Below are 14,198 nucleotides of genomic sequence, written 5' to 3'. Positions count from 1 at the left end.
ATGCTGCTCCTCTGATTACACGGCTATCCACTAAGCCACCTGAAGTAATCTTCCATCCCCTTATTTCCATTCATGCCATGCCCACTTAGTTACACTGAGCAAGGACAGGAGTCTGCCCCTCCCTCCAATGCCTGCCTGGCTTCCTCACCTTCTGTGACAGCTTATCAAATAACTTCCAAAGTGTCCCCAAATCTCCAGTCAGACTTCCACCTATCGACCATTATCCCCTCTCAAACACCACACTGTTTACTTTAAAATTTTCAGTGGTCCCCATTCACTGTCTACTAGATAATGTCAACTATGGCACGCAGGTAACTGTCATAACCTTTCCCAAGCTTACTTTTTCAGACCTACATTCCTCAGTTTCTATCCTATGAGCCCTAGCCATTCATGATAATTGTCATTCTGCACACACACCAAGTATTCTCACGTCTGTGTACCTTCCCATGGGTTCTGCATGTCAGCTAGAGTGCGCATCTCAACCTCCTTTGCTTTGAACACTCCCTGCCTCCTCTGTGTCTTTCCAGATGCCACTCAGCTCTAAACTGCTCAGCAATGTCTTCTCTAGAATGTAGACACTTGTACATTATCTGGGGTTATGCGCTCATAGCGCCTTCCTTAGAACATCCGCAGACACCACAGCTGTCCCATTTGGACTCCTTTGCAAATCCTATGAAGGAGCTTTCTCCGGTCAGGGTAACTTTGTGTCTGAGTATAAAGACTGAGAAGTGAAATGTGGGCTGGATTTCAGCCCCCACTGACCTCTTAGATTAGACTCTGGAGTGCAAAGAAACATTTTATCCACGTTGACCCTGAGAACATATCACCATTGTTAAAATTGCCTTAGGAATGTCTGTGTCTTTCCTGTAACTGGTGACTTCTTGAAAGCAGCTGTGGCAATTAAAATGTATGTTTCCTGAACTTGGACACAGAAAGCATTGATGTGTCCTTTGAATTGTTGATTTTTGGAATGAGTAGACATTCCAAAAAAACTATCAAAGCAGATATGAAGAAAGTCTCTGGACCACAAAAAAAATTTATACTTCTTATATGCAGAAGTATTTTTAGCAGTCTGCTCTTAAGTAAATAACTTGACTTTTTTTTATACTTCCATGTCCTTTTTTATAACATCAGGAGAGCAAGGGTGCCTACCCGTAATGCTTTTAATGTCAAAGTTCTTCCCCAGGCTGCTGTGTTTGAACATTTAGTCGTCGCCCCCCCCTCCCTACCGTGGCCCCATTTCAGGGGCTTGTGGAACTTTTGGAACTATGGGCTAGCTAGCAGAGGTGGGTTGCTGTGTGTGTGTGGCAGGGGGACTTGGAAGGTGGTATTTTCTTCTGGTTGCAGCTCTACTTCTCTGGTCTAGATGTGCCAAGATGGGAAGGGCTTCTGCTATCAGGAATTCCACTAGGCCAAGAATGAGCCAAGACAGCCCCCTCCCAGTAATGAAAATAGAAACCAGTACAGAATCGCAGGGGTGGTGTGAGGATCCGGTGAGAGGTGATCCAGAAAGGGTTCACAAGAGTGCCCGGCACAGGATGCGACTAAGGATTGGCTTCTGTTTCTCTAGGTGCTGGCCATGAACCCAGGGCCTTGTGGGTGCTGGGCAAACACTCTGCCGCTAAGCTACATTCTAGGCCACTGTTGACTATTATTATTATTGATCCAGAATAAGCAAAGAGGGATCCTCAAGCAAATGCTTCGAAACCTAGCAATAAATAAAACCATACTGGAGGGATGAAGCCTGCTGCCTTGTCTTCCAAAACTGGAGCTGGAGTGTGTCTTTTATATAAAGACACAAGTTGCCATTCATGTTCAGTGACGGAAGATGTTTGACTTTAGAGATAGACCCACACTGGAGAATTTGGGAGGGTTTAGATGTAACTGAAACCACAGTCCTGATAGATAAAAGCACCAGAGCCCCAGATTGGCTGTGTGACCTCTCCAATGTTTCTCCATTTCACTTTGACCAAACGTCCTGCCTCATGTCCTCCTCTACGGGCCCCTTCCCAGGCCCCGATCCTCTCTTCCGTGCGCTAAGACCCAGACTCAGGCAGAATGGGCTTCTCTCCCAGAATGTACGTCTGCAACTCCCTTGACTCTCTTGTTGCCAGCCCTTCTTCCCAAGCCTTACGCCTTCCCCAACTGATTAGTTTCATGAACATCCTTCCTACAGTCACAAGTCTTCCACAGACGAGCCGTACCCTCCTGCTCCCCCAGCCCAAACCAGCTGCTCCCTCCTCAGTGCTCCCAAAGCTCTGTGGTCACACCTCTGTTTGGTATTTATACTGACGTACAAAGTTTAAGTACTTTCCTGAGGGATCTGGGCCCTGACTGCCTGGGCTTGGATCCTGCCTTACTCTGCCATTTGTTAGTGGCGTGATCATTGCTTTTCCATGCCTCGGTTGCCTTATCTGTGCAGTGACAGTGATAATTAGACATGCCTCCTTTATTTGTCCAGCATAGAATTATCAACCATGGGCTAGGAGCCAAGATGCTCTGGCCCTGGAAGATACACTGTAAACACAACAGAGTTCTTGCTTAGGTGAACTTTCGTGGAACGGACAGCTGGGTGATTAAAGCCAAACATAACCAACCAAGCACCGCCATCTTTCTACGGTGAGAAAGAGTGCTCGGTAGGAACAGAGTGTTGCAGGAAAGCCTCTCCAAAGAGGTACTATTGACCAGAAGTGTAGGAGGGGGTAGTCACGAGAGGGCCGTGCAGGATTCTGAAGGGAGTGCATTCTGAGCGAAAGGAATTTCACGTACGGAAGTCCGGAGGTGGGGAAGGCAGGCACTTCGGGGTGGTTTTGTGTGTGTGTGTGTGTGTGTGTGTGTCACAGAGAGGCTGAAGGGCCCCTAAGTGAGACAGGAAAAGACAAGTGGCCCTTCATTAGCACCACAACTTCCAGATTTTTTAAAAATATTTTTTAAAAGATTTATTTATTTATTATGTATACAGAAGAGGGCGCCAGATCTCATTACAGATGGTTGTGAGCCACCATGTGGTTGCTGGGAATTGAACTCAGGACCTCTGGAAGGGCAATCAGTGCTCTTAACCTCTAAGCCATCTCTCCAGCCCCGACTTCCAGATTTTTATCACCTAAATCTTTCTCCAATCTGTTTTCCCTCCCCTTCATCCACCATCTTCTCCTCTGCTCCCGGATGTCTTTGCAGCTGAGTTCTCCTCAACTTACTACCAGGATAGTAGGAGGCTGTCCAGTACCCGATGCTTCTTCAGTGACTGGCTGGCCATTGTCTATAGACCAAGCCCCAGAGGCTGTTGCCTGATGGACAAAGTCATCTAGGATCAATTCCTGCTCCACTTCTACATCATACTGCACACTCTTGCCACCCAAAATACCAGAGACCCAGACGACCACATTTCTGGTCTCTGTCTCATCCCCAGCTGTTTCTTTGGGCCTCTTTTTGCTCAGTCAACTCAGTGAGCAGATGTAGTTTTGCCTCTGTAATTCCTTGGGAATGCCTCAGAACTTCTGCAACATCACGTTCCACATTCCGAGTATCATCAACATGACCTGTTTATACTTCAGACTTTTTAAGTGGGTGCTCAATTTTCTTGAGGGTTCTTGATCTTGTATTTCTCCCAAAGCACGCTCTAAGTACTCTGGCCAAGCCACAGAGATGATAGCCTCTCTTTTCTCACATCGTTAGCTTAAGCTCTTACCCATCAACTGTTTTGTCTTGGGCCGTACCATGCCACTGCCCTTGTGAGATTTTACTCTGAGGGCTGGGTTTTAAATGCTGCCTGACCATTTCCAAGATTCACCAAATACATCCATTGAGGTGGTTTGGATAGGAATGACCCCCCAGAGGCTCAGATATTTAAATGTCTGGTCATCGGAGAGTGGAGCTACTTGATAGGATTAGGAGGTGTGGCCTTGTTGGAGTGGGTGTGGCCTTGTTGGAGGAAGTGTGTCACTGGGGGTGGGCTCTGGGGTTTCAGATGCTCAAGCCAGGCCCAGTGTCACTCTCTCTTCCTGATGCCTGCAGATCGGGATGAGAAGGCTCCTTCCCCAGTACCATGTCTGCCTATGTGCCACCATCCTCCCATCTTGAGGATAAGGGACCAAGCTTCTGAAACTGTAAGCCAGCCCCAACTAAATGTTTTCCTTTCCAAGAGTTGCTATGGTCCTGGTGTCTCTTCATAGCAATAGAACACTGACTAAGGCATCCATAAAATCCCAAACAGAGATCAAATCCACAGCTCAGAAGTACCATCCACATGACCATCTGAGAAAAACGGGGAAGAAAAGTAACTGTTCTGTGATTTTACTGTGTTTTCAACAATAATAAATTAAAAAAAAAAAACCCAAATATTAGAAGAGTCAACCATATGTTAAATGAATCTACATACAGTGTTCAATTTCCCATTCTCTAAGTGGGAAGGCCACCTGCCAGACTTGATTACTGCCCTGTGTCTACTTTTCTTTATACGTACAGGATAGTTGTAGAATTGAAAAGGCAGGAAAGCTCACTTGTTTCCTTTAAATTAACACACTCTTTCCTTATTCACGCTCCCCTTTGTGGCTGAGAATCCATTAGGAAATTCATTTATTATGTTCTATTCCCTTAAAGAGTTTATTAAAGATTTGTTTATTTTTATTTTTATAGGTGTATGAGTGTTTTGCCTGTATGTATGTATGTGCACTACATGCCAAGGGGGCCAGAAGAAGGTGTGGGATCCCCTGGACATTTGTGAACCACCATGTAAATGCTAGGAACCAAACCTGGGTCCTCTGGACGAGCAGCAACTGCCCTTAACCACTGAGCCACCTCTCCAGCCCCATAGAAACTATTTTTTTTTTTATAGTTCCATGTCTATATCATCAAAATCAGGGAGTGTGGGGGGAGACAAGGAGGAAGAAAGATAGAAAAGAGAAATCATTGCAAATTCTCCCCAAGGCTTCTAAGAGAAAAGAGCTGAATTCAGGTGATGGAGAAGACATCGATCATTCAGCAGATAAAAAAAAAAAAAAATGTACTCAGTGCATCCCCAGCATAAATGTGCAAGATAATAAGTAATGTCTCTCAGAGGAAGGGAAAGCAGACGAGAGACAAACCACGTGAGTGGTGTCTACTTCCTGTTCCTTCACACCAAGCTCCCTCCTCTACCTTTTGACCTTTAACTCTTCTTCACTGGGTGCCCCTTACCCTTCCGATATGAGGTAAAGTCCTGCATGGTCACAGGGAACCTGCCTTTGCCTTTAGGACCTCCAAGCATCTGGGAATCCTAACTTTTCACTTAGTACTTTTGCCAGTGACCGGTCTGGCGCATCCATCAGAGAATTAATTCACACAGCACCTGCTCAGAGCACCTCACTCCTCCCTAGAAGGAAAAGGGATGGATTTTCTTTGGTGCTCTCAGTCTAGGTGGGAGAACCACGCCCATTCCTTCAGGTCCCTAGGCATGTGAGTGAGTCAGCTAGACCTCTGTAGTCAATGAGGCCCTGATCCAATGAGGCACCCCTCTGGAGCTCACATCACAGAAGGAGAGTTGCTGTCATGAAATTCAGCTTCCCCAAACTCATTTCCTCCACACATCCCTCTTATCATCACGGATAGACAGATTAGACGAAGGGCGTTTCTGCTTCACCATAGAAATTTAAAATACCTTTATTTTCGCAAGTAATTCAAAGCCAGGACTGAGCAGAAAGGATGGGTGAAGTGTTTGTTTACGCGCTTTCACACTGCCCGTGGAAGGGAGACATAACAGAGTTTATATTTATGCCATGTAGACCTCTACAGAACCAGATGTGGCTTGCAAGGTACCTTGTAACTCATCTCCTCTAAGCTATAAAGCCCCTACCCCTTTTTTTTCTGGCAAATGTTTGAGGAACTGCTGTTTTCTATCAGCAGATACAACAGATGGCTGGCATATGCCTGCTTTGCTAAATGAAACGGGATCTCTGCAGAGTCACTCTCTGATCCCCACTGGCATGTCCACAACACAGCGTAAAAGACCAGGGCACAGCGGAGTCTTAACACGAAAGGTTTAAAGTCATCCTTTGGAGACATGTACCTCCTTTAAAACAAACAAACAAAAAAACACGCCCATGGTATGGAAAATGTATTCACTTTTTGTTTTTTGAAGTAGTGGAACAGGGGTCAGAAAACAAGGCATTCATTTCCCTCATTTGGTGATGTAAAGACACACTAACATTGGTTGGTAAAGTCCCAGGAGTCCTAAGACATGAAACCACTAGGTTGGAGCTACTCACACAATCCTAACTCCATTAGGAGAAAATGCGCACAGCGAAGATGCCGGGATCTAAACAATAGTATTATCATAAATGTGGGGTTGCAAAGGGATGCTTTAGAGTGTTCTTGTGGTGAAGCGAGGGGAAGGTCTTTTGAAAATAGAAAGGATGTTCTTCAATTAAAATTCACCCCCTGTTGCTCTTCTTTGATTTTCATCAGGGGGGAAAGCCCCACTTGACTACACATCTCTGGAATGCAGCCACTCCAATGGGAAACCCGAGGCTGCAAAGGGCAGCTAAGATTTCATGGGACCAGTGTTGCTTCATCTCAATACTGCCTTGGGAACAGGCTCTCTGGCATGGTGACGGCACTTGACTGATGGAATGGGCCATCTAGCTGTTACTACCAAAACATATCTGTACAATCATTCTCTTTTCTTAAAAGCGATTAGCCAACACCTGAGTTGGCTGTCCAAGAAATAACCCGGTTTTTGTTTTCACCTTTTTTCAATGGTACTTTCCTCCTTTTAAAACTGAATCTGGGTGTGACTGATTGGACTCGTTTATAAGGCAAGTCTGTACAAAGAGGTCATGCTTTCTGTGTACTTTATTCACTATTATTTTAAGTGATTAGTAACTAATTAGTAATTTCAATAATTCAAGACTGTTTTTAGTTCATAGGGAGCTAATGAGGATCATTGATTCATTTATAGTTAATTTTCCATGCTAGAAATGCTTCCTTTGATGCACTGTGACTTCAGCATATTCGTTATCTATTCTTGTTTTGGGTGATACAGGGGACTAACCCCCCAATTTTTTTGCAATTGGTGCTTGACTATTGGGTTATCCATCCCGTCCAATATTTTCTATTCTCAATGGTCATGTGTAACAGCAAAGGAGGGGGAGATGGCTCAGTGTGTAAGAGCATTTGCTGCACAAACATGGGGACCCGAATCCATATCTATGGAAATGTAAAATGCCAGGTGTGGTTGTGTGTACTGGGTGGAGACAAGGGTTTCTGGAGACGTGCAGGCTCTCAGCCTGGTTCCAGGTTCTGTGTGAGACCCTGCCTCAAGGCCTGGGTAGAGAGTGATAGTGCAGGACACATGATGTCCTCTGGCTTTTGCCCATGTGCCCATGTATGCTCACACTATATACACTTAATAATAATAAGTTAAAAAACCACAAAGGAGCACATTTCCACAGTTTAGCCTGATACAGTCGAGGTCCTCTAAAATAGATACATCACTCGGACAGCAGGCATCTTAAAACATTTTGAAAATGACCACACCACTGGCTTCTAGTGGCTATATGAACTGACGTACTGTGCATTACCAAATATTTCTCTAAGATCTGGACCACCTGGTTCTGATGGCTAGAGCTTGCTCCACAATTCAGATGATAGATATGAAGTTCAAATTGGTTGATTATCTTCACCCAAAGTATGTCTAGTCCATGGACAGAAATTTTATCCCAGGCCTTGCCATCCAACTAAGACATTCAGCCTTTGGCCATAAAGAAGAATGAAAGCCAATGTTGATGTCTCAACATGATTCCATGAACTGCGGCCACCCACACCCCCCCCAAAAAAGGAAAAAAAGAAAGCAACATCTACTGTGGATATCAGTGTGCTGTGAATGTGTTGCTCTGATTGGTTAATAAATAAAACGCTGATTGGCCAGTAGCCAGGCAGGAAGTATAGGCGGGACAAAGAAAAAGGAGAATTCTGGGAACAGGAGGGCTGAGTGAGGAGACACTGCCAGCCACTGCCATGAGAAGCAACATGTAAAGATACTGGTAAGCCACGAGCCACGTGGCAAGGGATAGATTTTTTTTAGAAATGAGTTAATTTAAGATGTAAGAACTAGATAGTAAGAAGCCTAAGCAGTTAGGCCAGTTTAAGTAATATAAGCATCTGTGTGTTTATTTGGGTCTGAGTGACTGTGGGCTGGATGGGACTGGAGAAAACTCCAGCAACAAACATCAAAATAGATACATCCAAAAATAATAAATAAATAAATAATAAACCTCATTAAGTACTAGATTCATAGTGTCTTAATGTTGGCTGTGTTATCATTAAAAGATCAAGTCTTTGTCAATGTTATACATGAAGATCTACTCACAGGAGTTACATTTATAAACCTTTTTGGCCTTACACCAAATTCATTCATATGGAAATCAGCATTGATGTCCTAAAGTTAGAATTCAGATGTGTCTAACCAAACTTCCCATTAAAATTTTTACTTGAAAGCCTTGGGGTTTAGGAAGTGTTATTTTCCAAATAAAATGTTTAATTTGTGCCTAATTTAGAAAACCAAAATGGTTGTTTATGGTCTCTGCCTGTCTCAAATTTAAAGAACATGATTAAGGCATGGGCACATTGAAAAGTAACAACTGTTAAACAGTTGTACACAATAGTAAAGAGGCTTTCCCCTTTGTGACTACAAAGCCTTTCAGCCTAAACCTTTTGCAGCGGAAACTCTTCTCAACTAAAAGCTTTTAGAAAAAGACCAGCCAGTAAACGAGTGTTTTATATGGAAGAGAAAATGGGGGCAAAGGTTCTTACCCCCTGCACCCTCCCCACCACCCTACTCCCCCCAACCCCCTCCCCGCCAAAAGAAATGAAATTCAGGTAGGGGAGCCTTCAAAAGCAGATTATTGAGGACCTCAGAAGCTGGTGAAATCACATAAACATTAGTGAGCTCTCTGAGCTCCATAGATGATTGTCTATAAAAACCACTTATTCTGCCATTTTCTTGTAGTATAGACATGATATGGGAAAATAGGTATTAAGTATTTACGACATAGAACTTCATCCAATATAAACTCATCCATTCGTGTGTACACATCTAATACAAAATGAGTTTTTAGATGGCAGATCAACACATGCTCAATGCTGGGAAACCAAAATGTCGCAGGACATCTATGACCGCTGGGTCTCTGAGTGACTTTATGGCTAAACGGTTTTCTTAAGATTTGTTTCTGTAAATGAAATGCGCCACTGTAAAGGCTGCATTAGAACCACTCCCCACCCTGGTGGGGCTGCTGTGACGGGAGCTTCATGCTCTCACCCAACATAAGCGTCTGCATAATTCCCTCCATACTGAAAACACTTGCGTGAGATCTGACCAGTTTCCTACGGGGAAATGAAGCTCTTTGCAATTCCCCTGGAACATCTCTGGAGCCGATCATGGGGTATGCTTTAAATGGCTCTCGACACTTTGGGTGACTGGACTCAAGATTTGCTAGAAATAGATGATTCTTTGTTGCTTTTACTAGGTCTTGTATCTTTAAAAAAAAAAAAAAAACTTGGTCCACATGTTGTTAAAACAGCCGAAGCTTAAAAAGTAATGAATCAGATATGTTTTGTCTCTGCGGTGTTGAAATGTCTAAGTGTTTGATATCATTTGGATTAAATAACTAGATAATGGGGTTAACTTTTCATTTTTCATGTTTTGATGTGGTTTGGCTGTCGCTACAGGTGCCTTTCAAAACACTTAATTGATACTGAAGTCATTATTTCTCCCATCTTCACGTTCCCCTGGCATTTCAAAATGTATGGTGCTGGAATCATGTTATTTCAGGGAGCAAAATTAGGTATATTTAAATAAGATTTTAAAATATATTTCTTTTGGCATTGTGGAGTTCTCCCCCATGCTACATTCTCCCATACAAAAGAAAAACACACATCAGATGCTGTATGACCTGGAGTTACCTCTCCACAGAGAACAAGCTAACTTCTTGGGGTGATAATGCTGTTCTACCTAAAGAGATAAGCCATACATTTTAATCGACACCTAAGCAAAGGAAATAAAACACTAGACACTTCATCTTTAGCTGTTTCTGCCATTTCTCCCTAACCCCTTACAAGACAGTCGTGAACGTGTTTTATATTCAGCAAGAAGGCAGTATTTGCAAATATGCAATGACAGGTGATAGAGGAGACAGCATGGAACTAAGCCTTTGCTTGTAATTCTCCAGAAGGCGTGCTTTTGTGTGTGTGTGTGTGTGTGTGTGTGTGTGTGTGTGTGTGTGTTGGGGAGCTTGGCATTTTCTACCATAATTTTTCAATTAGGCGACCCTTTCACCTGATGGAGTAAGTGAGTGTTGAGCAGCTTTCTAAAGCTCTTGATGGATCCATTATTCTGAACAAGTATCTTTAAATTATAGACTGTTGAGTGCAGTAACAAGCGGTTAGCCACCAGTAAACAGATTTGGGGCAAAAGAAATGGAAACAATGAAGGGCCAATTATTCATCAGTGATTGCACAATATTCTGAACTAAACTGCACATAAAGTGTCTATGAAGAGAGAGTCACAGGCAGGAAAAGAACAGAGGCTTCAGTGAACACATCTGTGCAGTGGGACCACAGCGTGTATGACCCGGACCCACCAAACATCACCAGGAAGAGAACAGAGGCTTCAGTAAACACATCTGTGCAGTGGGACCACAGCGTGTATGACCTGAACCCACCAAACATCACCAGGAAGAGAACAGAGGCTTCAGTGAACACATCTGTGCAGTGGGACCACAGCGTGTATGACCTGAACCCACCAAACATCACCAGGAAGAGAACAGAGGCTTCAGTGAACACATCTGTGCAGTGGGACCACAGCATCTATGGCCCGGACCCACCAAACATCACTTAACAAAAAATGCATAGCAATAGAAACATTGAAGATCTGGATGTGATCTATTTTCAAAGAAGATTTTTAAAAAAGAACAAACTGAGGATAAGAAGGCAGCTGAAATGCTCATGTCTGCACTGTAGCAGGCAATTTCAAGGAACCAAAGTGGTTTCCTGACTTAGCATAGTTGCTTTTTATAAAGTGTTTTCTTGATTACGTTCTTCTTGAAAATGGCTATTTAAGCAATTTTAGAATTTTTTTTAAAAAACCCTGAAAATGTGCAGTTAATTATAGTTACAATGGTTTTCATAGTGGACACAATTTTTTACCAACTAATGAGCAGAATGTATTACTTACCATTTGTCCTCCAGACAATTGAGCCACAGACATTAAAGTCACACAAGCATCCATCCTTCTCAAATTAGAGGCCATTAATATTATCATGACGATGTATACAAGGAGACACACAAAAGCCAATTACATGTTAAGTACTAAGAGGAATGCTTCATTAACATAGATTGTTTTTTCTTTTTTCATAGAAAAGCATTTTGAGTGGTCACTTTAAAAAAAATCATAGTCTTGACTTTTAGGGTTTTAATTTACCTCTTTTGAGTCTGTGAACCTCTACCAGAAATGTATGGCATCATACTTCTCAGAACAAAACTCAACCTATCAGCCTTTAAAAATGTGTGCCAAGAATACTAACAAACTTATTTTGTTGTAAAGTAGAAATAATGTCACAAATGATCAGCACTTAGTATAGAAATTATTTAAAATGTTTAAATGTTTTCTTAATTGTCTAATGATTATGGAAACACAGTGATATGTATATTTGGGGTCTTTATGTTCACAACCCCAAGACACCAACAAATCTACTAAAATAGGGATCGGAGGCACATTGCCCCTTAGATTCTTCCATGCATGTGACAACTTTAAGTACTTTGGAATTGATCCATTATTTGCTTTGACAACCAGACAAGAACTGGTATAGAACTGTACATGTTCCTACACCACACGCCGTTATTACTGCTACTTAATGCCAGAGACTAGAAATACCAAAGAACGCTGTTTCTCTTTTATCAGAACTTACCTGCCCCACAGCTTGCCAGGTAAAATTCATGGAGTGGATATTGACGGGAATGGCGGGCATTCTTTGTTGGGCTTTCCTGAAATCATGTGTGAAGGGGGCCATTTTCCCCTCTGAGACAATCAGAATATCCTCTTCAAACCCTGTTGTGTAAATAACAAACAAACTTATCAAACCAGATGCATTTCGAAGAGACAGGCGTTTCATGCAGAAAGCAAAAGCCAGGGGGGGGGGGGGGGGACCAGGGTAGGTCACTGCTTTTCACAAAGCACCTGCCTTTGGTACCAACATTAATAGAGTTATTTTCCATCCGTCTGTGCTAAGAACCGGGCTTGCTAACACACACAGTGGAGGTCATGTAGTGCTAATGTTGGATTCCCCGTAAGCAACACCAGGATCGGAACATTTGGTCGCCTTTGCTTCCCCCCCCCCCCCGGCCCCCAACCCAGAAAGAAACTCATAAACTTCCCAATGGAAGACACTGGTTTTAAAAGGAGGGTGCAGCCACCCTCGAAGTTAAGTTTTAAATCACACTCGGTGCATTCATGGAGAGACCGAGGACTGACTGGGAAGGTGCAAATGCCCGGGTCTTACCTATGAGCACCCTCGCTTGATGGGCGTCGATCCACAGGTACAAGCTCTCCTCTGGCTGCCCGGCATCTGCTCGCAGGAGGAGCAGGCAAGGAAGGATGCTCCAAAGCCGGAGCGCGAAAGCTGGGACAGCACTTCTCCGGGCCATGCTGCTCAGGACCTTCTCTCTGGTGGTGCAACTCCTGCCGCAGAGACCCAACCTGCGCTTGTGAAGTTCTCGGGGGTTCTTTTTTGGCTGCAGCTGGCGGGGCTGGAGCCGTTCCCACTTAAAACGGATGGGGCTGCTTGCAGTCTCTGGTCACCGGTGCGAGAGAGCCTGGGAGAGCTGGAGAGGAGGGAGCAAGGAGGGAGTGGATGCGCCGCCACACCGAAGGAAGGGGCCCCGGAGGGAGAGAGGACCGCAGAGACACGATGCTGGCAAAGCTGGCGGAGCCAGCACGTCCGTCCCGCAGTGCCAGCAGCTAGTGGATCACACGCTGGAGGGAGGAACCGCGGGAACGCACGGCTGGCACCGGCGGGCGAGCACTAAGAGCTGGTGAGGTGCGGGAGGCCGCCACCAGGGGGCGCTGCGGGGCCGCGTGGGCGGGGCCGCGGTCCCGGGGAGGCCAGGCTCGCTCGCGCCAGGTGAATGCAGAGCGTGCTGAGCGCCCCGGGGTTGTGTGATGGGGGAAACCACCGAGAAAAAAGCCCCCCCAGAGGGATTTCTGGACCGTCACTGGATCCTTCTCCCGCCGGAAGAGACATGTGTGGGCGCGGGGATGCGGTGAACGGGGGGAAAAAAAGCTGGGCTCGGTTGGCCATCAAAGATGGTGATAACGCCGTCTTCCATCCCGGGGGTGGCTAACTGAACGCACATGGTCCACCTTCACTTTCTGACTGTATCTGTCTGGGCGCCTGTCTGCAAATTCTGCCTCCTCTAGCTGGCACTTGGCACTTTCCGGGGAAGTTAACTACGGAGACTCCGCAAGCTAGCGGGCTGCTGTTGGAACTGGTCCTCGCAGGGAGTTTTCGTTTCTGCACTGGACCTATACCCGCTAAGTGGCGTGGTTTGTCTTCCTGATAACAACCCAGTGACATCCAGGATCGTTCCCTAGGTCCTGGATTGTAGCTGTGCCTGGCCGCCCCACCTGCCCAGACACACACCTTGCCCCCTACCAGGGTAGGACTCTCATAAAAATTGGATGGGGGGTGGGGGATGGAAATGGAAGCTCATGCCCAGTTTGGGGAGCTTGGGGACAAGACTGAGGGTCTTGTGGGAAGAGCATCTAGCTGGCAGTGGCTTCCAGTGCCCTGCAGGGAAGGCTTTTGCCTCTTGCCTGACTCCTTGAATGTGCAGAGAAGGCGGAAGCAGGTGGAAGCAAACTTTTTTTTGTTTGTTTGTTTGTTTGTTTTTTTCAAAAACAGAAAATTTTCAGACTCGGGAAAAGCTTCGTTTATTTGTTTGTTTGTTTGCTTGCTTGCTTTTGAACCCACTTGCTTTTCAACTACACACACACACACACACACACACACACACACACACACGCACACACACACCGCCTGGGCTGGTGTTCCACTTCGTCCTTTGTAGAGCAGCAGGTTTCTCGGCAGGGAAAAGCAAACAGAAACTTCACAACGTTCAACAAATGTTGGTCACGTGCAGTTTCTAAAAAAAAAAAAAAAAAAATCAAA

General features: G+C 44.8%; 1 protein-coding gene across 1 annotated transcript in view; it reads right to left on the bottom strand.

The window, feature by feature from the left end:
- Window positions 1–13,027, bottom strand: part of Wif1 (WNT inhibitory factor 1) — a 78,484-nt gene extending 65,457 nt beyond the window's left edge. Inside the window, exons 1-2 of the mRNA XM_036170008.1 lie at window positions 12,531–13,027; window positions 11,940–12,079 (exon numbers count right to left, since the gene is read on the bottom strand). Coding sequence (XP_036025901.1) covers window positions 11,940–12,079; window positions 12,531–12,675 — 285 coding nt within the window. The 5' untranslated portion in view covers window positions 12,676–13,027. The remainder of the gene's footprint in view (window positions 1–11,939; window positions 12,080–12,530) is intronic.
- Window positions 13,028–14,198: the final 1,171 nt, after the last annotated feature.

Source organism: Onychomys torridus, chromosome 20, assembly GCF_903995425.1.
Source record: "Onychomys torridus chromosome 20, mOncTor1.1, whole genome shotgun sequence".
NCBI lineage: Eukaryota > Metazoa > Chordata > Mammalia > Rodentia > Cricetidae > Onychomys > Onychomys torridus.
This window is presented reverse-complemented; position numbering and strand designations above follow the sequence as displayed.